This window comes from Rhinoraja longicauda, chromosome 27 (genome assembly GCF_053455715.1).
Source record: "Rhinoraja longicauda isolate Sanriku21f chromosome 27, sRhiLon1.1, whole genome shotgun sequence".
NCBI lineage: Eukaryota > Metazoa > Chordata > Chondrichthyes > Rajiformes > Arhynchobatidae > Rhinoraja > Rhinoraja longicauda.
This window is the reverse complement of record NC_135979.1, coordinates 11,877,515-11,901,824: the sequence shown is the minus strand read 5'-3', so window position 1 is coordinate 11,901,824 and position 24,310 is coordinate 11,877,515. Positions and strand designations below refer to the sequence as shown.

Genomic DNA, 24,310 nt, shown 5'->3' with positions numbered 1-24,310 from the left:
AGGGGGGGTTGGGCCGCTGGGGGAGGGGGGGTTGGGGCGCTGGGGGAGGGGGGGTTGGGGCGCTGGGGGGGGGGGGGGGGTTGGGGCGCTGGGGGGGGGGGGGTTGGGGCGCTGGGGAGGGGGTTGGGGCGCTGGGGAGGGGGGGTTGGGGCGCTGGGGAGGGGGGGTTGGGGCGCTGGGGGAGGGGGGGTGGGGCGCTGGGGGAGGGGGGGTGGGGCGCTGGGGAGGGGGGGTTGGGGCGCTGGGGGAGGGGGTGGGGCGCTGGGGGAGGGGGGGTGGGGCGCTGGGGGAGGGGGGGGTGGGGCGCTGGGGGAGGGGGGTTGGGGCGCTGAGTGGGGGGTTGGAGCTTTGGGGGGGGCAGGTCGAGGGGGGTGGGTGGGAGTGCATGCTCGTCGTTGCCATGCAGGAGGCGGGCGATTAGTGCGGCCAATTACTGCAGCTTGTTGCCTTTGGCTGACTAGTTTGATTGTGTTCCATTTCAAAAATTTGGTAATTCAGGTCGTATCCTAGGCCCATATTCAGAAATGGGTTCATCATGAGAAAGCGGTGCTTGAACTCGTATGTTTCACTTCAATTTACATAACATGACAATCAGTGTCAGGACCTTATCATAGCCTTGTCACAAAAATCTGCTTTAGTCACTGAAAAGGTTTGGTAAATAAACCACGGTTATGATTACACAAGAGTTTTGGTGGCTTATTCTGACAATTCCAATTTCATAAAGATGATCGTGTGTAGGAAGTAATTGCAGATGCTGGTTTACACCAAATATAAACACAAAATGCTGACGTAACTCAGCGGGACAAGCAGCTTCTCTGGAGAGAAGGAATGGGTGACGTTTTGGGTCAAGCCCCTCCTTCAGACTATGAGTCTGAAGAAGGATCTCCCCTGTTACTCCAACATTTTGCATCTATCATAAAGATGATTAGTTTATTGTCAAGTGTACCAAAGTACAGTGAAAAGCTTTTGTTGTGTGCTAACCAGTCAGTGGAAAGACGATACATGATTACAATTGATCCATTCACAGTGTAGACACATGATAAAGGGAATAACACAAATAACGTGTAGTGCAAGATAATGCCAGTGAAGTCCAATTAAAGATAGTCCCTGGGTCTCCAATGAGGTAGATGCTAGCTCAAGACTGCTCCCTAGTTGCAGTAGGAGATTCACTTGCCTGATAACAGCTGGGAAGAAACTGTCCCCGAATCTGGATGTATGTGTTTTCACACTTCTATACCTTTTGCCTGATGAGAAAGGGGAGAAGAGGGAGTGGCCAGGGTGCGACTCGTCCTTGATTATGTTGGTGGCCTTGGAGCAGAATTAGGCTATTCGACCCATCAAGTCTACTCCCGCCATTCAATCATGGCAGAACTATCCCTCTCAACCCTATTCTGCCTTCGCTCCATAACCCCTGACAGACGTATGAATCAATGTTCAGCATGGAAACAGGCCGCTTGGCCCACTGAATTCACACCAAACATCCATCCGTACGAACTAAATATAGACACAAAAAACTGGAGTAATTCAGCAGGTCAGGCAGCATATCTGGAGAAAAGGAATAGGAAACGTCACCTATTTTTTCTCCAGAGATGCTGCCTGAATTGCTGAGCTACTACAGCTTTCTGTGAATATCTTTGATTCAAACCAGCATCCAGTTCCTTCCTACACATCTATACACACTAGTTCCTCTTCCAGCTTTCTCCACTCCACAAACTACAATCAGTCTGAAGAAGGATCCCGACCCAAAATGGATGCACTGAAGCTTGGTGCAGCCAACACCAAGGTTCGGTGGGGGAAGACCATAGTTGAAGGTAACTTCCACTGCAGGACATTGGGGGACAGAGTCTGGTGGAGATGCCCCTCAAACAACCCTAACCCTAACCCTAACCCTAACCCTAACCCTAACCCAGCGGGCCACATAAGTGGCAAGGGTGCCTGGTATAAGGATAGTTTAGGTAACACTACCAAATGTAACGCTAATGAATATGTATAGCCACTGAGAATATGGGAAGAGTTTTTGCACTGTTTTTGTTTTGTATATATTTATTACGCTGAATAAAGTTTATTTTTGGATAAAAAGGTTCCCGACCCAGAATGTCACCAATTTATGTTCTCCACAGATGCTGCCCAACCCGCTGAGTTACTACAGCACTCTGTTCTTTATTGTAAACCAGCATCTGCAGTTCCTTGTTTTTACATGGATGCAGGCCATTCGGCCCACTGACTCCACTCTGACCATTAATCACCTGTTCACACTTGTTCCTCTTCCAGTTTTCTTCCCCCAACTAAAATCAGTCTGAAGAAGGGTGAATGGTCACCTATCAATGTACTTCAGAGATGCTGTTTGACCTGCTGAGTTAATCCAGCACTTTGTGCCTTTTCAACACCTGCAATTTCTTGCATCTGCACAGAATTATATGTGAGAAACAAACAACTGCAGACGCTGGTTTATAAAAAAAGATGCAAATTGCTAGAGTAACTTAGCAGGTGGAAAACATGAATAGGTGACTCCAGCACTTTGTGTCAATGCTGCCTGACCCAGAGGCATTCCAGCACTTTCTGTCAATCAGTCTGAAGAAGAGTCCCAACCCAAAATGTTACCTATCCATGTTCTCCAGGGATGCTACCTGCTGCTGAATTACTCCAGCACTTTGTGTCTAATTCTATGTTATCCCACTTTCTCATCCACTCCCTACACACTTTGGGCAAATTTTCAACGGCCAATTAACCTACAAACCTGCACGTTTGAGATGTGAGGTGGAAACCAGAGTACCCAGAGGAAACCCGTGCGGTCACCGGGAGAACGTGAAAACTCCAGACAGACAGCACCTGAGGTCAGGATCGGACCTGCATCTTTGGTGCTTAGAGGCAGCAGCTGTGCCAATGTCTGCCCATACAAAACTTACAAGAGGAGATTTTATTGGTTCTTTTCATGTAACATTTATTTCCATCCAACAACGTATTGTATTTCCTTTTGAAAGCTATAGTTGAATTTGCTTTCACCACTTTGCTGATGATACAAAAGTGGGTGGTTTGGCAGATAGTGAAGATGGTTTTGAAAGATTGCAGCAGGATCTTGATCGATTGGCAGAGGAATGGTTAATGGAATTTAATACAGAGAAAAGTGAGGTGTTGCATTTTGGGACGTCTAACAAGGGTAGGACCTACACAGTGAATGGTAGGCCTCTGGGGAGTGTTGTAGAGCAGATGGTCCTAGGAGTGCAGCAGCATGGTTCCTTGAAAGTCAAGTCGCATTGAAAGGTGGTCAAAAAAGCTTTTGGCACATTGGCCTTCATAAGTCAGAGTACTGAGCATTGAAGTTGGGAGGTCATGTTGCAGTTATAAGACGTTGGTGAGACCGCATTTAGAATATTGTGTTCAGTTCTGGGCACCATGTTTTTGGAAAGATATTGTCAAGCTTGAAAGGGTTCAGAGATTTACGAGGATATTGCCAGGACCAGAGGGTGTGAGCTACAGGGAGAGGTTGAAAAGGCTGGGTCTCTATTCCTGGGAGCGCAGGAGGATGAGGGGGTAATCTTAGAGAGGTATATAAAATCATGAGAGGAATAGATCGGGTAGATGCGATCTCTTGCTCAGAGTAGGGGAATCGAGCACCAGAGGACATAGCTTCAAGGTGAAGGAGAAAAGATTTAATACGAATCTGAGAGGTAACGTTTTCACACAAAGGATAGTGGGTGTATGGAATGAGCTGCCGGGAAAGGTAGTTGAAGCAGATATTATCCCAACGTTTAAGAAACAGACTGGTACATGGATAGGACAGGTTTGGAGGGATATGAACCAAGTGCAGGCAGGTGGGACAAATGTAGCTGGGACATGTTGGCCGGTGTGGGCAAGTTGGGCCAAAGAGCCTGTTTCCACACAGTATCATTCTATGACTTTAACATGAATACACATTACTGTGAGAAAAGGTTTCTCTCCTTCAAGTTTCTTTTTTGTCAATTTTGCTAACTCGCTGAACTCTACTTTTCCTACCGTTGGGAACAGTGCCTCTGTATTTACCTTTGAATGCTTCGAGCAAATCTCCTTGCAACTTTGTGAAGACATTATTTGTGGAACCCAAAAGCATTTCAGTCAAGGACAAATTATTACAGATGCTGGAGACCTGAAGTGGAAACGGAAAATTATACAAATGTTCAACAATTCAGGCAGCATCTGTAGAGAAAATAAAAACTGACGGCTTCTCATCAAAAATGGTGATATTCACCAACACCACATCTATAAAAGCTGTCATATATACCCATAACATTCCTACCTTTCTGTCCAAAAGCTATTTCCTTCATAGATGCGTTCCCTTCCCTTTACAGTGATCACAATTTTTAAGATTGTTTTGAAGAGGGAGAAAGCTGGACCTTGGGGGAAGGTGCTAAGTTGGAGTAAGACAAACTACAATGTAATTAGGCGGGAGCTCGGTAGGATATACTGGGAGCAAATGTTATTGGTTAAGTTCACATTATGATATAATACTATTAAACGCTATCTCCTTCCAGTGCTCAGTCTTGAATTGTTTGAGTTCTTGTCCCCACTTATCTCTTCACCTCAACGTTAAAATTCTTTTGAAACTCTATTTTCCCCATACCTCAGTGAGCCCTGAAAACTTCTCCCTTTTTAGAGATTTAGTCAGTCCCCTGATTACATTTTATCTCTATATGTTTGTTGTCACCTTCTCCTAACAATGATCTATTGTACATTTTCCTTGACCCGCATCCCCTTTGATGTCTCGTTTTCATACCTTACACTTCATTATCTCTGTCTCCCTCTCTCCTGACTGATTTGAAGACGGGTCTCTACCCGAATGTCACCCATTCCTTCTCTCCAAATGCTGCCCGACCTGCTCAGTTACTCCAGTACTTTGCATCTATACAATAGACAATAGGTGCAGGAGTAGGCCATTCGAGCCAGCACCGCCATTCACTGTTATAATGGCTGATCATGCACAATCAGTTCCCCGTTCCTGCCTTCTCCCCATATCTCTTGACTCCGCTATCATTAAGAGCTCTATCTAACTCTCTCTTGAAAACATCCAGAGAATTGGCCTTCACTGCCTTCTGGGGCAGAGAATTCCACAGCTTCATAACTCTCTGAATGAAAAAGTTTTTCCTCATCTCCGTTCTAAACGACCTACCGCTTATTCTTAAACTGTGGCCCCTGGTTCAAGACTCCCCCAACATTGGGAACATGTTTCCTGCCTCTAGCGTGTCCAATCCCTTAATAATCTTATACGTTTCGATAAGATTCTCTCTCATCCTTCTAAATTCCAGTGTATACAAGCCCAGTCGCTCCAGTCTTTCAATGTACGACAGTCCCGCCATTCCAGGAATTAACCTCGTGAACCTACGCTGCACTCCCTCAATAGCAAGAATGTCCTTCCTCAAGATTGGAGACTAAAACTACACACAGTACTCCAGGTGTGGTCTCACTCGGGCCCTGTACAACTGCAGAAGGACCTACTCAACTCCTCTTGTCATAAACGAACATCTTAATTTCCTTGTCTCTGCATTCTCTCAGAATGTTTGGGTGGCGCCCAATAAATTATTTTTAAATTCTCAGATTTTTTTTTAAAAAAGCAACCCCAGAAATGTTAGCATGGATAGACAAATAACAAACCATTGGCTGCACTAGGCTCAGCCTCTAACGAGATGGCATATTTTACGCAAAGCACACACAGACTGTAACATTAAATGCATATGTAAAGTCCAGAGCACACCAGTCGCTCATTTTATGCACAATCTCCCTTTTCGTGTTTAAAAAAAAAAAAAAAAAGAGAAGCATCTTATTATAAAGAATTGACAAGGCGAGTGGCCAATTGGCACGGACGCTGTAGTCTGACACGCCGTCGCAAACGTGCACATTGCAGCCAGTGGGAACGGGCAGTGGAGTCGCGTAGGCCGGGGAGCCGTGGTTTTTTTAAATAAGTTATCTAGCTGAGGTGAACAATCGAAAGTACAGCATGAGTCCGAGTGCTGAAGAGGCGCCGAAGGCGAATCGTGTTCATGGAGGAATACGGGCCATTCTCCTGGGCCCTCCCGGAGCAGGGAAAGGCACACAGGTGAGGATGAGGATCCAGGCTTGGCCAGGCCACCGTGGGGCCTCCAAACTTGGCATTTGTGCAGTACCAAAATCCGGATAGAGCGGCTATTTCCATTAAATGTAGTGTCCGTTGTGCACCATAAAAGTAGGATTACATTTTCTACTTCCATATCTTCCAATCCACACGGCTATTACATTATTTTCATTTGCAGTTGGGTCTCCATTGACTATACAGAGGTCTTTTGACCGTCGGCAACTTCGATTAAAAAACGGTTTCATGTTTCTAAGTGTTGCATATTTCAATTAAGTAGAACTGGAGGATCACGTTTAAAGTTTGAGAGTAGGGATTACGGATTTGTAGAATGGAAGGTGGTCCTATTTCCACATTGTGCCAACAGAAAACCGGGTTAACCTGTACTATTTGTTCTGACCTTGAATTATGCTGATGAAAGTAGGTTGTTTATGTCACTGAGCGCAGGGAATGTCGCTGCTGAGAAGGGTGTTGCTTTTTTTGGATCAGTCGCTTCTTTGCTTTGACTCGCCATTAGTGCAATTCAGCTATGTGCTTAAGCTTTAAATTTCTTTTAAGGAAGGAAGGGTTTGGTGAACGTGTATTTGCCCCTTTCATTTCACCATATGGCATATGCCCACCCTCTACCCCAAATGTCGATACTAATACTGTACTTCAGAGAATATTTATTGGGGTAATAATGTCTTATTGAAGTTGTGGCAATACCAGGCTTCTGCCTCAATAATATCACATGTTTGACACAGCTTCATACTATCTGCTACTGAAGCACACATCTGTGACACTGTTACCCCTGATCAGCTGTTCTGAAGTTCCATCACCCAATTTTCTATTTGCTGCTTTTGTTAATTTTTAACTTGTTCAAAATTCTGTTGTGCATATCTGATCTTACATTACCCTGTCACGCCCTGTGTTAATGGATCCACCTTACCCCACCATTTCCAGCCTTGGCTTGCATAATATCCTTCTAATCTTTTGATGGCCTGCTCATCTGCAAACCTCGCACCCCACCCTACCCCTCAACCACCCACCCCCCACCATAACCTCTTGCAGCCCCACTGTCTTCCTAAAGGTTTTTGTGTAAATGTGATGTCTGATATTGTTCCTGCCAAGCAACAAGGGAATAAGGGACATTTTACCAGGTTAACATTGTTATATAATAGCAAGTTATTAAAAAATGAGTAAGGCTTGTTGTGAATATTTGTGATAAAGCATTTTGAAGTTTTTCCATGTTCTTTCATGACAGCTTTGTTTTGGCTGCTATCCAGTCTGAACGTGTGTATTTATGAATACAATCATACACAGGCAAACGAGTGAAACAATTGTGATGGATAATAGTAGATTCTCCTCTGGGACAGCATGCAAACAGTCGCCACTTTCCAGCATCATCTTACAACTGTAAAGTCACACGTCTCTGAAAAATTTAAAGTCTAATCTTGGCCGATGAGGATTTGCACTTATTATTTTCTCGGGTCAATTACAGGTTGACCCGTGGATGGTAGTCTTAGATATAAGATATAGTATATAAAAGATATAGATAAGTCTCAGAGTTGAAAATTTTGTTTGAATATTTCATGAAAAATAATATTTGGCTTCTGGCATGAAGAATGATTTGCATTACATTTACAACTAATTGCTAAATGTTAATTTTTTTTAAAAAAGTCAATTTATTTCTGTTCTTCCACTAGGCTTCTAGACTTGCTGACCACTTCAATGTCTGCCACTTAGCCACGGGTGACATGCTGCGAGCCATGGTAGCAAGTGGATCAGAATTGGGACAGATGTTAAAGCAAACAATGGATGCTGGCAAATTAGTAAGTGTCGAACTTTGAAATAGTGAATGGCCAAATTTGTACAAGTGTGAGATTCAGATTGTGGAGCATATAGAAACATAGTCAACCCTTCAGATTTATAATCTTTACTTAGTTCTGATGGGAACATTAAGTCTATTTGACTCTCCAAAGGTGTTGCCTGCCTGGTGTATTTCAAGGATTTTTGCCTCATTAATGATTGGGAGCAAAACTTTGTGGATGCTAAGAATCCAAAATTTAACAATTGAAAATGCTGTGAATCATTTGTAATCACGAATAGTCTTTAGTACTCACTGTGGAAATGCTATTGCCTTTATTGTGATTATTGTCAAAATTGGTTGTATATTATCATTCCTGCAACTTGTGTTGCATAAATTGAATTAGGCAGCTGCTTTCTCAACTTCAAAGTGATGCAGTTCATCCTCAGTTGATTTTGTGAAAAAGATCCTGACCTTTTATGTTTTCTCAACTGAATTGCTGATTTAACCAAAAACGGAGGTAGCAATAGATGTACAATGTTAACAAGCATCACTGGGTAAATAAGGGAAACATTGTCCAAGGTTGCCTCTGTTAAAATGTATGTACTGACTGTTGCCAGAAGGTAAAAGGTCGAGACTAATGTGATGTGTCATGCATTCTGACTCTTTAATTTGTGTTTGGAGAATAGTTACTTGTGTGAAATATGAAGTATTATTCCTGAACTCGAGGAATTTTGCTGTACAAACTCCATACAAACAACACCTGTAGTCAGGATCGAACTCCGGTCTCTGGTGCTGGAAGGCAGCAACTTTACCACTACGCCACTGTGCTGCCCTTGGACAGTATCCTGGCAGTGGACACTGCATGCATTTTTGTGTGTATGGCTGGACAAAGCCATGTGAGAGGAATGTAGGCAAAACATTTTATTATGGAGTGAGAGGAAGCTGGTTTGTTGGTTTGTGTCTGTGATTTTTTTTGTTTTAAATTATATTTTGGAAAATAGCTGTGAACAACTTGCATAATGATGTTCAGTACCTATTGCCCTGTAGATAAGCTATTCCCTCTTTCAATGCCTTTTTTTTTAAAAATCGCTTAATTTTTGGCTTCCTCTTTTTCCACCAGTCCACATTCTACTTCCAAATTTGAAACATCATTGAATGCTGATCAGTTAATGGTGTATTAATAGTATATGTATTTGTACTCTGACAAATTTCAACTAGCTTTGGCATGCTGTACACTAAGTGGATGTCTGACGTTGTCCAATGTGAAAATGTGAATTTCCATTAAAGTCAAATGGCTGGTGGTTTGTGACACGTCTGGAGAGGATTCGGTCATAATTTTAACATCTCTGTGGGCACTCTGGATAAGATCAGTTCACCTAGTACAGAATGCTAGTTGAACCTCTGTACGAGTCATCAAGTAAGAGAACCTGCTGATTCATCATGTGTGAAAACCTCCTGGTTCTGCAGTTCTTTAACTTGGCATTTAACTGCAAAGATGCAGAGAGAAACAAGCTCCATTCATTGACAATGGATGACTGAATTTGCAGTTGCTGCAAATTGACTAAAAGGTGAGTCGGTCTGTTAATATGAAATATTGAAAAGATTTTGTGAGTCAATGGATTATTGCTGGAGTACTATAAACGTCACAGCATAGGAGAAAGACCTCACTCATGTTTAAGCAATCCACATTAATTCCAGGACTTGCATTCTTTAGCCAGTAACTTTCTCTGTCACAAAAATTTAACCAAATTTCACTTGAGGAAATAATCTCTGGTTCAATCTGAAATAGTGCCCATGTTCACGACATCTATTTATATCAAGCAGTTTCTCCGAATCTCTCTCTCTCTCCTTGATGATATTTTTAATTTATGAATCGAATTAAGACTTAAAAAATTAAGTTATTTTTCCTGAATAATTTCTACAAATTAAAACAATGTCATCTTATTACTTTTATGGGTTTCTCTGCTCCAAAGATAATAGTCCAAGTGTCACAAGACTCTCCACAAACTAGAATTTTCTTTTGACATTTCAGTTAGGCAGGAATTTGTTACTATGACAATAGTGAAAATTTGGAATTTGCTGCTGTTTCTTCTGTTGTTATCCCCTGTGGCTATTATAAAATCCAAAATCTATCGGCTGCCTTAATGGCTTTATTCCCCTGACACTTGCATATACAGGGAATTGTGCATTTAAACTCTCAGATATTCTACTATTTTTTTTGTTATTTTCAAAAATGTATTGTTTTACACTTACTACATCAATGTCCACCTGCCTCCCATTCCACGGATCTGGTTTGGCTTCCTGAAGTCTTTTACAACTTTACTTGTCAGACAAACTCTTACTTTTCTTTCTGTTGGTAGTGAATTTTAAAGTGCTCAAGTTAATTTGGATGAGTCTAGGTGTCCTTGTTGCCCTTTGGTAATGTTGCATAATGTTATCTGAAAGAACGTGCATTGATTGGTGTGGCAAAGCTTATGTTTACTGTGTTTCGTAAAGATCTTTCAGCATGATTGGCAATAGAGTAAAGCTCCAATAATGCTGCACGCTTAGGGATTTGGTGGTGCTGGACTGGATTTTTATGGACCGTTGGATGGCATTTTTATTAAAGCCATTACACATTTAATTCAAGTTCTTTTGGATGTTTGCAATACAGAGAGCGACCCGGTGGCGAGTTCCCAGAAAACAGTCCATATTGTGCTTTTCCATAACCTGAAGCCATGTCATCTGTGCGTCTTTCACGAGTTGGGGAAAAAAATGATACGGAGTTTATTTACATATTTTCCCACGTTAATTCCATGAGAGTAAATATTATTCTGTATCTCAAATTTTTCGTGATGAATTGTGAAATACACGATGGGGAGTTTCTGTAACCCAGGGGCTGTCGGTATTAAATTTTTTCAAGTGAATGTGGCTAGTTTGAAGTCAGCGGAGAAATCAAGGCACCAGTGCATTTTGAGAAGGTGTGGGAAACAGCCTTGGTAGTGTGGGAACTGGGGCCCCAGTGAATCTAAATGGAGCATGGGTAATATCACCTGGTGCTTTGAATTGTTGGCATTTCTGCATAGTGGGATGGTGAGTTATCGGAATTTAACTGCAACAATCCCACCTTCAAAGTGATCTGTAGAAGATGCTGCCTCAGAAAGGTAGCTAGAATCACCAGGGACCCACACTGCCCTAGCCATGCTCTCATTTCATTCCTACCATCAGGAAGAAGGTATTTGAGCCTGAAAGCTGTAACATCCAGGTTCAGGAGCAGCTTCTTCCCACAGCCCTCATGATATTGAACATTACGAACTCCAACTAAACTTCAAGCTACAAACTTCCTTGATTGCCCGTGGGACTTGGGGGCTTTGTTTTTTCTTTTGCACTATATTGTTTGTGTTTAGTTTATTAATGTCATGTGTACCGAGGTACAGTGAAAAGCTTTTTATTTACATGCTATCCAGTCAAAGAAAAGACTATACACGATTACAATCAAGCCATCCGCTATACAGATAAAGGGTACAACATTTTGTATAAGATAAAGTGATTAAAGATAGCTCACAGGTCTCTAATGAGGTAGATGGAAGTGCACTCTAACTGATGAGAGGACCATTCAAGATAAAGTCTGATTAGAGATCTTTGAACTATCTTTAATGAGGTAGATAAGAGTGCATTCTAATTGATGAGAGAACCATTCAGTTGCCCGCTAACAGCTGGGAAGAAAGTGTTCTTGAATCTGGAGGTATGCCTTTTCAAATTCTGTACCTTTTGACTGATTGAATTGGGAGTGACTGCGGTGAGACTGGTCCTCGAATATGCTGCTGGCCTTGCCATGGTAGTATGGTGTAGATGGAGTCAATGGAAGGGAAGTTGGTTTGTTTAATGGTCTGGGCTACGTCCACAACTACAATCCACAGCAAGTTTCTTGCGATCTTGGATGGAGCTGTTTCCAAAACCGGCTGTGATGCATCCCAATAAAATGCTTTCTGCGGGGCGTCTGTGGATGTTGGTGACGGTTGTTGGGGACATGCTGAGAAAGTAGGGGTGTTGCCTAAGCCTAAAGAAGTAGGGGCGTGCTTTGTGTAGGAAAGAACTGCAGATGTTGGTTTAAATCGAATCTAACGGCTGCGGCTCTCTGGCAGTCTGTTGTCTTTTTTTCTTTTTTTTTTGTTTGTGTCGGTGTTCGGATGGTTTTTGTTTCTGTTTTTGGCTGTGGGGGGTGTGGGGTGGGGTGGGGTGGGGTGTGGGGGGGTGGGGCGGGGGGAAACCTTTCTTTTATTAGGTCTCTTCCCCGGGGCGCAGCTCGCCCGCGGGGCCTTCCATCGCCGGTGCGGCTCGGCCGCGGGACGTTTCAGTGCCCGGTGCGGCTCGGCCGCTGGACTTAACATCGTCCGGTGCGGCCGCGGGACGTTTCAGTGCCCGGTGCGGCTCGGCCGCTGGACTTAACATCGCCCGGTGCGGCTCGGCAGCGGGACGTTTCAGTGCCCGGTGCGGCTCGGCCGCGGGACGTTTCGGTGCCCGGCGCAGCTCGGCTGCGGGACTTAACATCGCCGGTGCGGCTCGGCTGCGGGACGTTTCAGTGCCCGGTGCGGCTCGGCCGCTGGACTTAACATCGCCCGGTGCGGCTCGGCCGCGGGACGTTTCGGTGCCCGGTGCGGCTCGGCCGCTGGACTTAACATCGACCCGGTGCGGCCGCGGGACGTTTCGGTGCCTGGGGCGGCTCGGCCGCGGGGCCTTCCATCCTCTTCATATATCATATCATATATATACAGCCGGAAACAGGCCTTTTCGGCCCACCAAGTCCGTGCCGCCCAGCGATCCCCGTACATTAACACTATCCTACACCCACTAGGGACAATTTTTACCTTTACCCAGCCAATTAACCTATATACCTGTACGTCTTTGGAGTGTGGGAGGAAACCGAAGATCTCGGAGAAAACCCACGCAGGTCACGGGGAGAACGTACAAACTCCTTACAGTGCAGCACCCGTAGTCAGGATCGAACCTGAGTCTCCGGCGCTGCATTCGCTGTAAAGCAGCAACTCTACCGCTGCGCTACCGTGCCGCCCTCTTGCGGGGGCTGTGCGTGTCGGTTGCCTCGGTAGGGGTCGAGCTGCCTGTCCGTGGGTGCGGAGGGAAGAGAGGGGAAGTTTTGTTGCCTCCATCACAGTGAGGGGGTGTTTGGAGTCACTGTGATGGATGTTTGTGTTGGGGTCGGTGTCCTGTGTTTTTTTTCTTTTTTGCTGTGTTTTTGTGACTGCTGAAATTTCGTTCGGTGTTGTGCCGAATGACAATAAAGTGTTGTTATGTTATGTTATGTTATGTTATGTTATGTTATGTTATGTTATAAGCTGGAGTAACTCAGCAGGACAGGCACCATCTCTGGAGAGAAGGAATGAATGGGTGACGTTTCAGGACGAGACCCTTCTTCAGACTCTTGGCTTTGAAGTGGCTGGTCCAGGACAAATTGCTGGTGATATTTATTCCTAGGAACTTGACGCTTTCAACCATCTCTACTTCGGCACCATCAATGTATACTGGGGCGTGTATATTACTTTGCTTCCTGGAGTTAATCACACTCTCCTTTGTCTTGCTGACATTGAGGGAGAGGTTGACACAAAAGCTGGAATAACTCAGTGGGACAGGCAGCATCTCTGGAGAGAAGGAATGGGTGACGTTTCGGGTCAAGACCCTTCTTCAGACTGTTGTCAGGGGAGTGGGCGGTACAGTGGTAAAATGTAGTCGGAGACAGTAAGACTGGTGGGAGAACTGGGAAGGGGGAGGGGATGGAGAGAGAGGAAAAGCAAGGGCTACTTCAAGTTAGAGGAGTCAATGTTCATACCACTAGGGTGCAAGCTACCCAAGCAAAATATGAGGTGTTGTTCCTCCAATTTGCGCTGAGCCTCACTCTGAAAATGGAGGAGGCCCAGGACAGAAAGGTCAATGTGGGAGGGGGAGTTAAAGTGTTGGGCAACTGGGAGATCAGGAACTTTCCCCTACAATCGCAGGAGATGCAACACCTGCATATACCTCCCCACTCGACTCCATCCAAGGACTCCAACAGTCTTTTCAGGTGAGGCAGAGGTTCACTTGCACCTCCTCCAACCTCATCTACTGTATCTGCTGTTCCAGGTGTGGACTCCTGTATATCGGTGAGACCAAGCGCAGGCTCAGCGATCATTTTGCTGAACACCTTCACTCAGTCTGCCTAAACCTAACTGATCCCCCGGTTGCTCAACACTTTAACTCTCCCTCCCATTTCCACACTGACCTTTCTGTCCTGGGCCTCCATTGTCAGAGTGAGGTCCAGCGCAAATTGGAGGAACAGCACCTCTTATTTCGCTTGGGTGGCTTGCACACCAGCGGTATGAACATTGACTTCTCTAACTTCAATTAGCCCTTACTTTCCCCCTCTCTCCATCCCCTCCCCCTTCCCAGTTCTCCCACCAGTCTTACTGTCTCTGACTACATATTATCTCTGTACCGCCCACTCCCTTGACATCAGTCTGAAGAAGGATCTCGACCCGAAACGTCACCCATTCCTTCTCGCCAGAAATGCTGCCTGTCCTGCTGAGTTACTCCAGCATTTTGTGTCTACCTTCGATTTAAACCAGCATCTGAAGTTCTTTCCTACACATTGAGGGAGAGGTTGGTGTCCTGCGTCAGGTTACAAGGTTCTTGGTCTCCTTTCTGTACTCTGTCTCGTCATTATTTGATATCCAGCCTACTGGGGTGATGTCGTCTGCAAACTTGTAAATTGAGTTGGATTGGTATTTGGCTGCATATTCATGAGTGTATAGGGAGTATGGTAGGGGACTGAGAATGCGTCCTTCCGGGGAGCCAGTGTCGAGAATTATCAAAGAGGATGATTTGTCACCTATCCTCACAGATTGTGGCCTGTTGGTCAGGAAGTTGAGGATCCAGTTGCAGAGGGAAATGCTGACTCCAAGTTTTACAAGTTAGAAGATGTGTTTGGTTGGGATAATGGTATTGTATGCAGAGCTACAGTTGATGAACAGATGTCTGATATAGGTGGCCTCCTTATCCAGGTGTTCCTGGGATTAGTGTAGGGCCTTGCTATGTTTCTTTCATTGCCTGTGCTTCAGGATTTAATATAATTCTTTGTGTATGTTTTTCCACGGTGAAGAAACTTACTACAAAAACATCTTTTAGTCAGTAAGAAGTCCTTGGTGGGGTGATGGTAGCCAGTAGCTGATTTGATGCATATTTTTGATGTAATTTTGTTCCTTTGTCTTCAGGTCAGCGATGAAATGGTGGTTGAATTGATTGATAAAAACTTGAGCAAACCTGCCTGTAAAAATGGATTTCTCTTGGATGGATTTCCGCGCACAGTCAATCAAGCAGAGATCGTAGGTCAACATTTTTATTCAAATTGTTCCTAAAAAAATAGGCTATGACATTTTTGCAATGATAATGATGTTCATCAAATTGACTTAATTTATTTCCGTTGCACTTGAGATCATATTCACAAATTAATGATTTTCTCTTGAAGTTATTCTCTACCAATGGCTTCAATTTTTGCGACACAGTGATTAAATATTAAAGCTTATAAATGAGTTAACTTTTCATTTTTAACTTAAGACAGTTGGTTTTAAATAGATGTTTTTAAAGTACCGTCGTAGAGAATTATATTTTCAAGGTGATGGGATAATGCTTGTCTTTGTGATAATACCAATTTTTAAGCAGAAGCATCCATCCAAGAGCTGAATCTCATTTATCTTCACCATGATTGTTTAATGAAAGCCAGACGATTCCCATGGTTAAACCAGGAAATTGGGAGATGGTGGTAGGGAGTAATTGTATCATTGCAAACTTCCCATCAGAGATGTAGCTTTGTCTTTTTAAGTTTAGATTATGTTTCAGTGGTGGGCTAACAAACAGGATATATGTTAAGAAAACTTTAAGTCATTTGAAAAAGTTGCATTATTTTATCCTTGACGATTTGAGGAATATGGGTGACTCTGAAAGGCATATATTTTTACTCTTCGTGTCTGACCCAATTCTGCTCTTTTTAAAGTTTGATAAGCAACTGGAAAAACGATCTGAGAAGCTGGATTCTGTGTTGGAGTTGAAGATTGATGATTACTTGCTCATTAAGAGGATCTGTGGCAGGTACTCTCACTTATTAATAAAATCAATACACTTTACAGTTTGGTTGGACTATTAAGATGTGAATATTGGTGGGTATATCTTTGCAAATGCTTAAATATTTTTGGAAATAAATGTTTTACCTTGATTAAGTTCACACATATATTAGCCTGAAACAAAAAGCCAGTTATGTTTCCATTGAGAAAACAATCCTAAGGGTCAATGCTGAGATTTTCAATTCTCTTTTAATTCTTGGTTAATATTAAAAAGTTGAGGATCCAGCTAATTGCACCCAAAACATCACTTATCCATGTTCTCCAGAGATGCTGCTTGACCCGCTGAGTTACTCCAGCACTTTGTCGTTTTTGATAAACCAGCATCTGGAGTTCCTTGTTCTACAATAAGCTAAAATATTGGTCTGTGTAAGATTAAAACAGGCCTTTGTCTCTGCACGATATTAAGTAGCAGTTTGCAAAGCAATACAAGATTCTAAAGAGAACTGAACTATTCCGGTATTAGTTTGAGAACACCTATAGTTTACAGTAAATTTGGCATTGGCCTAATTAAAACATCACCTTCTGTTTTTTAGCTTAAGATCACCATCACATTCATACAAAGATTGCTTTAATGTTGCATGCTTAATTATGCTGTCAGTTAAAAATGTCTTTAAAGTGGAGCATTGCTGTTCAGTGAGGAAAAAAACTGATTGTGTTCACTTTAATGAACAACTACTTTGCAAACCTATACACTTTCTTTATAGGCTGCTTCATCAATCCAGTGGACGTACCTACCATGAAGAATTTAAACCCCCCAAAGTGCCAATGATAGATGATGTATGTATAATGAGCCATGATTATGCACTTACCTGTGTAATGTATGTTTCAAACCTGTACGATAATAATAATTACAAACCAAGTACTCATTCCAATCTTTCCATAAGATAACAAGACTACGCAGTGCTTGAAAATTAGAGAAGGAAATAAACCTTCCTTAAGAATTAGTGGATGCTATTTAAGTTAAATTCTGGTTTGGTTGCATTTAAGTAATTTATGCTTCTGTTTCTACATGTTCTCCTAATTCCCTTTATCCGCTCCAATGATTAAATAATATCTTTGTGTGAGTAGTGGCTCTAGATTTGTTAACGCGTTAACTATTCAAGTTATCTAAGAATTTTTAGATTGGGTGTTAATCTAGTGACCCTTTTCAAAGCATGAGACTCCCATTGTTAGTTGCAAAATATTTCCCGATCGGACACTAGATTGAGCACAACCGATAATATGTCTCTTCCAAAGCACCCTATCTATAGATCTGTATTGTATAACTTAAGTTGTATACTTTCTGTGCATAAAGCAGTTATTATTTTTTATTTTTCTGTGCTAAGGTAACTGGCGAACCTTTGTTGAAACGCACGGATGACAATGAAGAGACATTAAAATCTCGACTAACAGCTTATCATACCCAAACCATGCCTCTTATTTCTTACTACCAAAAGAAAGGGCTTCATACAGCAATTGATGCTTCACAGTCTCCCGAAGTTGTTTTCTCCACGATTCTAGCTGCATTCAGTGGAGCTACATGTAAGGACCTAGTTCTGTTTGTTTAATTTTGTTGCATATGCAGTAAAATTTAAACGTGTTGCATTTTTGATAGATTGTAATCAAGAATATTACTTACTTTAACCAATGATATTTAATCATGATATTTATTTGAGGATAATTTGGATAACTGAAAAGAATGATCTATTGATTTTAGTTTTATTACACTTTTCAAGAGGTTAAAAATGCTAGCTTTATTTATGCCAAATAAATGCTATAGATTATATTTGATAGTCAAATATTATCTGGTTGTTTCCGCATATGGCAAGGCTACTATTTTAATGTTGCAAATCCATTCCTCTGAAGTTGCAAAACTTTAACTGTTCATTTCAGAGCCATTTTAACACAATTAAATTAGATAAAGTGATCTGTAAGTTCCAATTAATTGTGTTAAAATGGATGCGGTCCTTAATGCAGATTATGTTGGACTTGGCTAAACGGGTGGGGCAGAAACAACATATCTATCAAACTGAAGATAGACACAAAAAACTAGTAACTCAGCAGGTCAGGCAACATCTCTGGAGAAAAGGAATAGGTGATGTTTCGGGTCGAGACCCTTCTTCAGATTGAGAGTCGGGGAGAGGGAAACGAGAGTTATAGAAGGTACCTTAAACAAATGATTGAAAGATATGCAAAAAAAAAAAACGATGATCAAGGAAAGGTGGAGCCCACCATGGTCCAGTGTTAGCTGTGGGGATAATGAGTGATACAAGCAGTGAAACTCAGCAGGATGACCGTGACACTAATATGACTAGGGTGGGGGAGGGACTGGGTGAGAAGGATAACTTCAAGTTAGAGAAATCAAAACTCGTACTGATGGGTTGTAAACTGCTCAAGTGAAATATGAGGTGCTGTACCTTCAATCTGCGTTTGGCCTCACTCTGACAATGGAGGAGGCCCAGGACATAAAGGTCAGTGTGGGAATGGGAAGGGGACTTAAAGTGTTTGGCAACTGGGGAGATCGCGTAGCCAAGGCAGACTGAGCAATGGTGTTCAGCGAAACGATCGCCCAGTCTGCGCTTGGTTTTGCCGATTAGAAAGGAGTCCATACCTGGATATAGTGGATGGGGTTGGAGGAGATGCAAGTGAACTTCTGCCTTGCCTGAAAGGACTGTCGGCAGTGAGTCCAAGCGCAGACTGGGTGAGCGTTTCGCTGAGCACCTTCACTCAGTCTGCCGTGGCCGACGTGATCTCCCTGTTGCCGTTCACTTTAACATTTATAAATCATATTCCAATTGGAAAGTTGCTATTTTTATTATAAGCTGGGTCATGAATTGTGTCTAGTATTCACAAATGGAGCAATTCCTTAATTTGGCTGTGTTCCTTTATCATGCAGTCAGGATAAGTATACTATTACAGGCAACTGAAGATCATTGCAGATTGTAACTCGCTGCTAATCTCATCTCCTAAAATTTATTTAAATTTAGTTAAGAAGTTATTTTAAAAAACATTAGAACCTATAACTTTTTTGAAAAAGCACACGCAATATGAGGCATTTTCCAAATCATCTCATGCTTGGGCTGTCTATGTATCATGGTGGCATCTTTTGCACTAGAAATAATTTTACAGATTTTGTAATTAAAATCATCAAATCTTGAACCAGACTATTGACATTGTGAGCTAATCTCTGATATGATTTACAAACCGTAATCAAATTTCAGTTCTATTTTATATGAGTCCACTGAGTCTACACAAGCAGTTTAGTGAAACTTCCACAATTCAAATAACACTCAATTCTCCTGATAAAGTGCCATATTTAAGGCCGTGAATATTTCTCTGGTTCAGGTTTGCTCTGTTTGATTAGAACAGTCTGATAGAGTCAATGATTTGTTCAATGAATCAATAACTTTTATTGGATTTTCTTTAGCTGAAAAGTGGAGGCTTGGTATATACTGAGCAAGAGGACTTCTGTCTGTCTTCATCCTTGCTGGACCATTCTGATCATCTCCCTCTCAAATTGTCATCAAGGACTATAGGACCAGGACAATATTGTATTTGTTACACAGTTTTATTTTTAAATAAATTAGAATAGCAAAACTAAAGTACGTATGCTAACATATAAGGTAAAAAAGATCAAGATGGAAAAACAGACTAGGTCTTAGAGTGAACATTTGTCATTTTGAACACATGTGAAATGCCAACCGCTTGTCTTCTCTATTGGTGCTGAATTGTTTCTAGATTTTAAATTGTTTCCTTATAAGTAAACACCTCCCCTCCCCAGAGCTTACCCCAATTCCTTTTAAAATATAATGATTTGATTAAATATTTGTAAAAAATGATCAAGATGCCATTTTATTTTGAGTTTCATTCTATTTTTTTGAGAAACAACGATGGCATTAGATTATTCCTGGCATCGTATTCTTGGGGCTTGGAGTCCTTCAGACACCTACCAGCCCTGACTAGAGTTCCCTCTTCTTCGCTACCATTCTATTGTACAACGGGGGATTTAGTTGTTCAGTAAGTTGTACCTGATTCTGTTAAATCCAAAAGTAAATTTACCTTTAGCATAAATTCAATCTTGATTGTACTTGGAGACTCTTTTTCCTAAAATGTACTTTTCCAATGAAAGTATCTTGTTCCATTACTGAGAACATAATATCTTTTTGTACGTTAGACACTATGTTTTAAGAATTTGCTCTGCTGTATTTTGTAAAAATAAAGGCAAACCAAAGGAGGTTATTCATTTTGGAGTATTTAAATTCATTTAAGTATGTCTCAATTAAAGTTAACTGATTCCATTGAGCTTTGAAAACATGTGAATTGCTACATGATAAAACAAAGTCAGTAATTCTAATCCAATTTCCATTACATTGAATAATGTTACGGAAATAGATGCTGGAAATCTAAAACAAAACTAAATTCTGGAAATATTCGGCAGGTCAGGCAGCATTTTTAGATAGAAATACTTAACAATTCACTTTGATACATTTCCCCAAAACTAGGAATAGTTGGAAATAAGCAGGTTTTAAAATGCAAAGACAGTAAAGAGTAATGGGAGAAATAAATCTAAACTCAAGGATAGAGTGGAAGACAAGAGAGATTAAATGACAAAGGCTGATGGCTCAAAGTATCAAAGTAGAAATGCAGAATAAATCTCTGAAATGACCCAATGAATTTGAAAGAAACTGAGATGAAAATGCTGGATGTGCTTAACTAAGCAATGATCTTTATTCTGTCTTCACCTTGGGTATTTCCACCATTTATATTATACATTATTTTAGGCATTTGGGAGCATTAGTTTTGCCTATCAGGGTATCCCCAGTCTTCATCTACCTGGCATTGACATCAATAACTATTTGACAAAGTAGAACATTAAATTAATAGCAGTAAAAGACTATTTATTCTATCATTTGACTCCAGCAGGTACCTTCCCATTGTGTGTTGCACACTGTGACTTACTGTTGTGACATTAAGAAATTTTCTGCATGTACTCTTGCACAAAGTGGCAAACAAGCTTACAAAATACATGTCTTTGAATGTTTAGTAAGTTAGGAGCTAATGAAGTTGAAATTTAAAGACTGGTTGTGTTCTTGGACCAATCCCACATGTTTATGTTTCTTTTGTTAATCTTTTATTTCCAAACATTTTTTTTAATTGGCTACTTATTTCAGTTGCCAAGCTAAAGATACTGTGCCAGGAGGTTGGTGGGCATGATCAGAATCTAAAACCTTGCTGAGATGATGAAATGTTTTATCACAAAAAGCTGGTGTTTTGGCATTATACCTTGTGGCTTTACCCTCAATTTGTTCCCGAATCTGCAATACATTTTGAAATAGCTGAAGATACTAGCATGTTGCTGTTGCCGTTTTAGTGAGGGTTGTCGTGAGAGTTAATGGGCTTTCCATACAGTGTAGATTTAAATATTGAATCCTGAGTGCAAATTGTCTTTCTCTTTTTTCCCTTCATTCTCATAAGGGGATTGTTGTGCGAGAGCCATGACTGACAAATCTTCTTCGGAATGTATAATCGCCCTTCCCAAAGGCTGCTTTTCCCTTTTGAGTCGGGTAGTTGTGTTAGTAATTGGTAATGATAATCACTGTTATCCGTATTGAGCACTAAACTCTGGATGGTTGGAGGGCATTATTGACCAATATCTCATAGTGCATTAAGAAACAATTCCTTTGTCAGATTTCTTTCTCCTTCTAATCTTGGATTACAATTGCATCGTCTTGAGTTTCAATAATTCAGTAAATTTGTTTTGAGTTGCTCTCTTTCATCAAAGCAATAAGTAGTTGGGACGGGGGGAGGGAGGGGAAACGGGAAACCTGCATTTATATAGTGCTTTTCAGAACACCTTTTTTACAAAACACTTCATAACCATAACTTTTTGAGTGCAGTCATATACAAGTTGCTTTAAGGATTGCCACTATTTAAAATAAATCTCCGCAATCTAAAATAAAAATGTAATAAAGGGAGAAATAGGGCAGTGAAATGTGAAGCTTAAAATTTACATTATAATAGTTTGAATACACATTTTTGTTATCCATTTGCTTTAATTTAAATTTTTTTAAGATGAATTTAGTTCCTCGAACCAAAGGAAACCCCCCAAAAAAATTTAAAAGTGGATTTTGGGGTAGAAATAATATATTGCGAAGATGGTCTGACATGTAAGGCACATTTAGCCTACAAATACAAACCTAGGTAATCAAAAGAGTCAAGAGTGTTTATAATACACGTCAGATATGAATCAGAACATTTAAATTCTTGCTTGCTTCAGCTTCACAGGCACATTAGATGCAGTGACAAAAAAAATAAACATACAATAAATTATCAGTTGCTCAAAGTTAACTAGATCATAGTGCAACAACCAAAGTAGGTTGAGCAACCATGCTAGTGTAAAATTCAGAGGTTCGATGCTGAGGTAGGGTTGCAGTTGGGTTGTGCAGAATGATTTAAGAACCTGATGATTGGGGGGAAGAAGCCGTTCTTAAACCTGGAGGTAACAGTACTCGGGCTCCTGTGTCACCTTCCTGACGGCAGCAGTGTGAAAAAGCATGTTATATCATTGGATCTCATCAATCAAGGAGCTCAGGATGTGAAGAGCAAATCCTTTTTTCGTCTTAGATGTACTTAACCCTCTTTTTATTTCATTTCAGCAAACTGAAACTTGTGCTGCCAGAGTTTTTCAAACCACAATGTGCCAAGTGATCAAGTTTGTCAATGTTTACATAATACGGTGGAGGTATTGGTGGTACAGTACATAAGTGCAATTCAGTTCATAAATTCATTTAATAGGCTGAGTAAAAATAAGATGTGGATTCAGTGCTAACACCTATCGATTTATTCAACTCTTGCATTTTTATGGATTATATAATGGAAGGTGAGCGATCATCTGGGATATGCACAACCAAGTTTGTGAGAAGGCTGACTCAATTGCTGATAATATTTTCCTATTGCCTTAACAATATTACATATTGCCTTATGGTGAACTGTGTGGCTGTTCATGTACCAAATAAAGATTCTTTTTGTTGTTGTGAATGATGGTACAATAAATAGATTTTTAATCATTTACTGTGGTGTTTTAGTTCAGTCCTGATGGTTACATGCAAGGCTTCATGAGGCTCAATGTACCTTCAATGAAGCAAATAATCCACACATCGTTTAATTGAATATAATTACATACCTTAGATATGATAGACTAGGAGTCATCTACAGTTTCCTTCCATTCCATGTTATTATGGTTTGCATCAGTCCCATGTAGAATGGCATTTCAGCAGTATATCTTTGAACTTTTCAGTCCCTAAAGTGTGAGGCAGTTTACTGAATCCAGCAGTGGAAACCTCCTCCAATTGAATATGCTCATGAAAGCAGGTGTGCAAAGAAGGTTCATCAGAGTGATTCACTCCAATTCGTCACCCTTTTTTTTCCAACCCCTGCAAATAAGTTATTTTCAGATACCCAGCTTCCTTTTGAATTCTACCATTGAATCTGCCTTGCACTCTTATCCCTGGCATTATAGTCCAGATCGTAACAACTCACTGTGTGAAACAATTTCTCCTCACGCTGTGTTTGATATTTGGACAAAGACAATGTTCTATAGATTCCGGGTCAGTTCCTGTGGATTGGAGGGTAGCTAATGTTATCCCACTTTTCAAGAAAGGAGGGAGAGAGAAAACGGGAAATTATAGACCAGTTAGTCTGACATCAGTGGTGGGGAAGATGCTGGAGTCAATTATAAAAGACGAAATTGCGCAGCATTTGGATCGCAGTAACAGGATCGTTCCGAGTCAGCAGGGATTTACGAAGGGGAAATCGTGCTTGACTAATCTACTGGAGTTTTTTGTGGATGTAACTAGGAAAATTGACAGGGGAGAGCCGGTGGATGTGGTGTACCTCGACTTTCAGAAAGCCTTCGACAAGGTCCCACATAGGAGATTGGTGGGCAAAATTAGAGCACATGGTAGGGTACTGACATGGATAGAAAGTTGGTTGACAGACAGAAAGCAAAGAGTGGGGATAAATGGGTCCCTTTCAGAATGGCAGGCAGTGACTAGTGGGGTACCGCAAGGCTCGGTGTTGGGACTGCAGCTATTTACAATATACATCAATGACTTGGATGAAAGGATTAAGGGATTAAAAGTACCATTAGCAAATTTGCCGATGATACAAAGCTAGGTGGCAGTGTGAACTGTGAGGAAGATGCTATGAGGTTGCAGGGTGACTTAGACAGGTTGTGTGAGTGGGCGGATGCATGGCAGATGCAGTTTAATGTAGATAAGTGTGAGGTTATCCACTTTGGTGGTAAGAATAGGAAGG

The 24,310-nt window shown here is 41.5% G+C and overlaps 1 protein-coding gene across 2 annotated transcripts; it reads left to right on the top strand.

Annotated features, from left to right (window-relative positions):
• The first annotated feature begins 5,855 nt into the window (after window positions 1-5,855).
• On the top strand, window positions 5,856-23,032 carry ak2 (adenylate kinase 2). Of its 2 annotated transcripts, none has more exons than XM_078423019.1 (7): window positions 5,856-6,067; window positions 7,765-7,890; window positions 15,110-15,220; window positions 15,889-15,983; window positions 16,720-16,792; window positions 17,341-17,536; window positions 22,651-23,032. In XM_078423019.1, the coding sequence occupies exons 1-7, from the start codon at window positions 5,969-5,971 to the stop codon at window positions 22,656-22,658; spliced, it is 708 nt and encodes a 235-aa protein (XP_078279145.1). In that variant the 5' UTR covers window positions 5,856-5,968; the 3' UTR covers window positions 22,659-23,032. The 2 variants fall into 2 exon arrangements, with proteins under 2 accessions (XP_078279145.1, XP_078279144.1); XM_078423018.1 differs by lacking the exon at window positions 22,651-23,032 and adding an exon at window positions 19,422-21,739.
• Window positions 23,033-24,310: the final 1,278 nt, after the last annotated feature.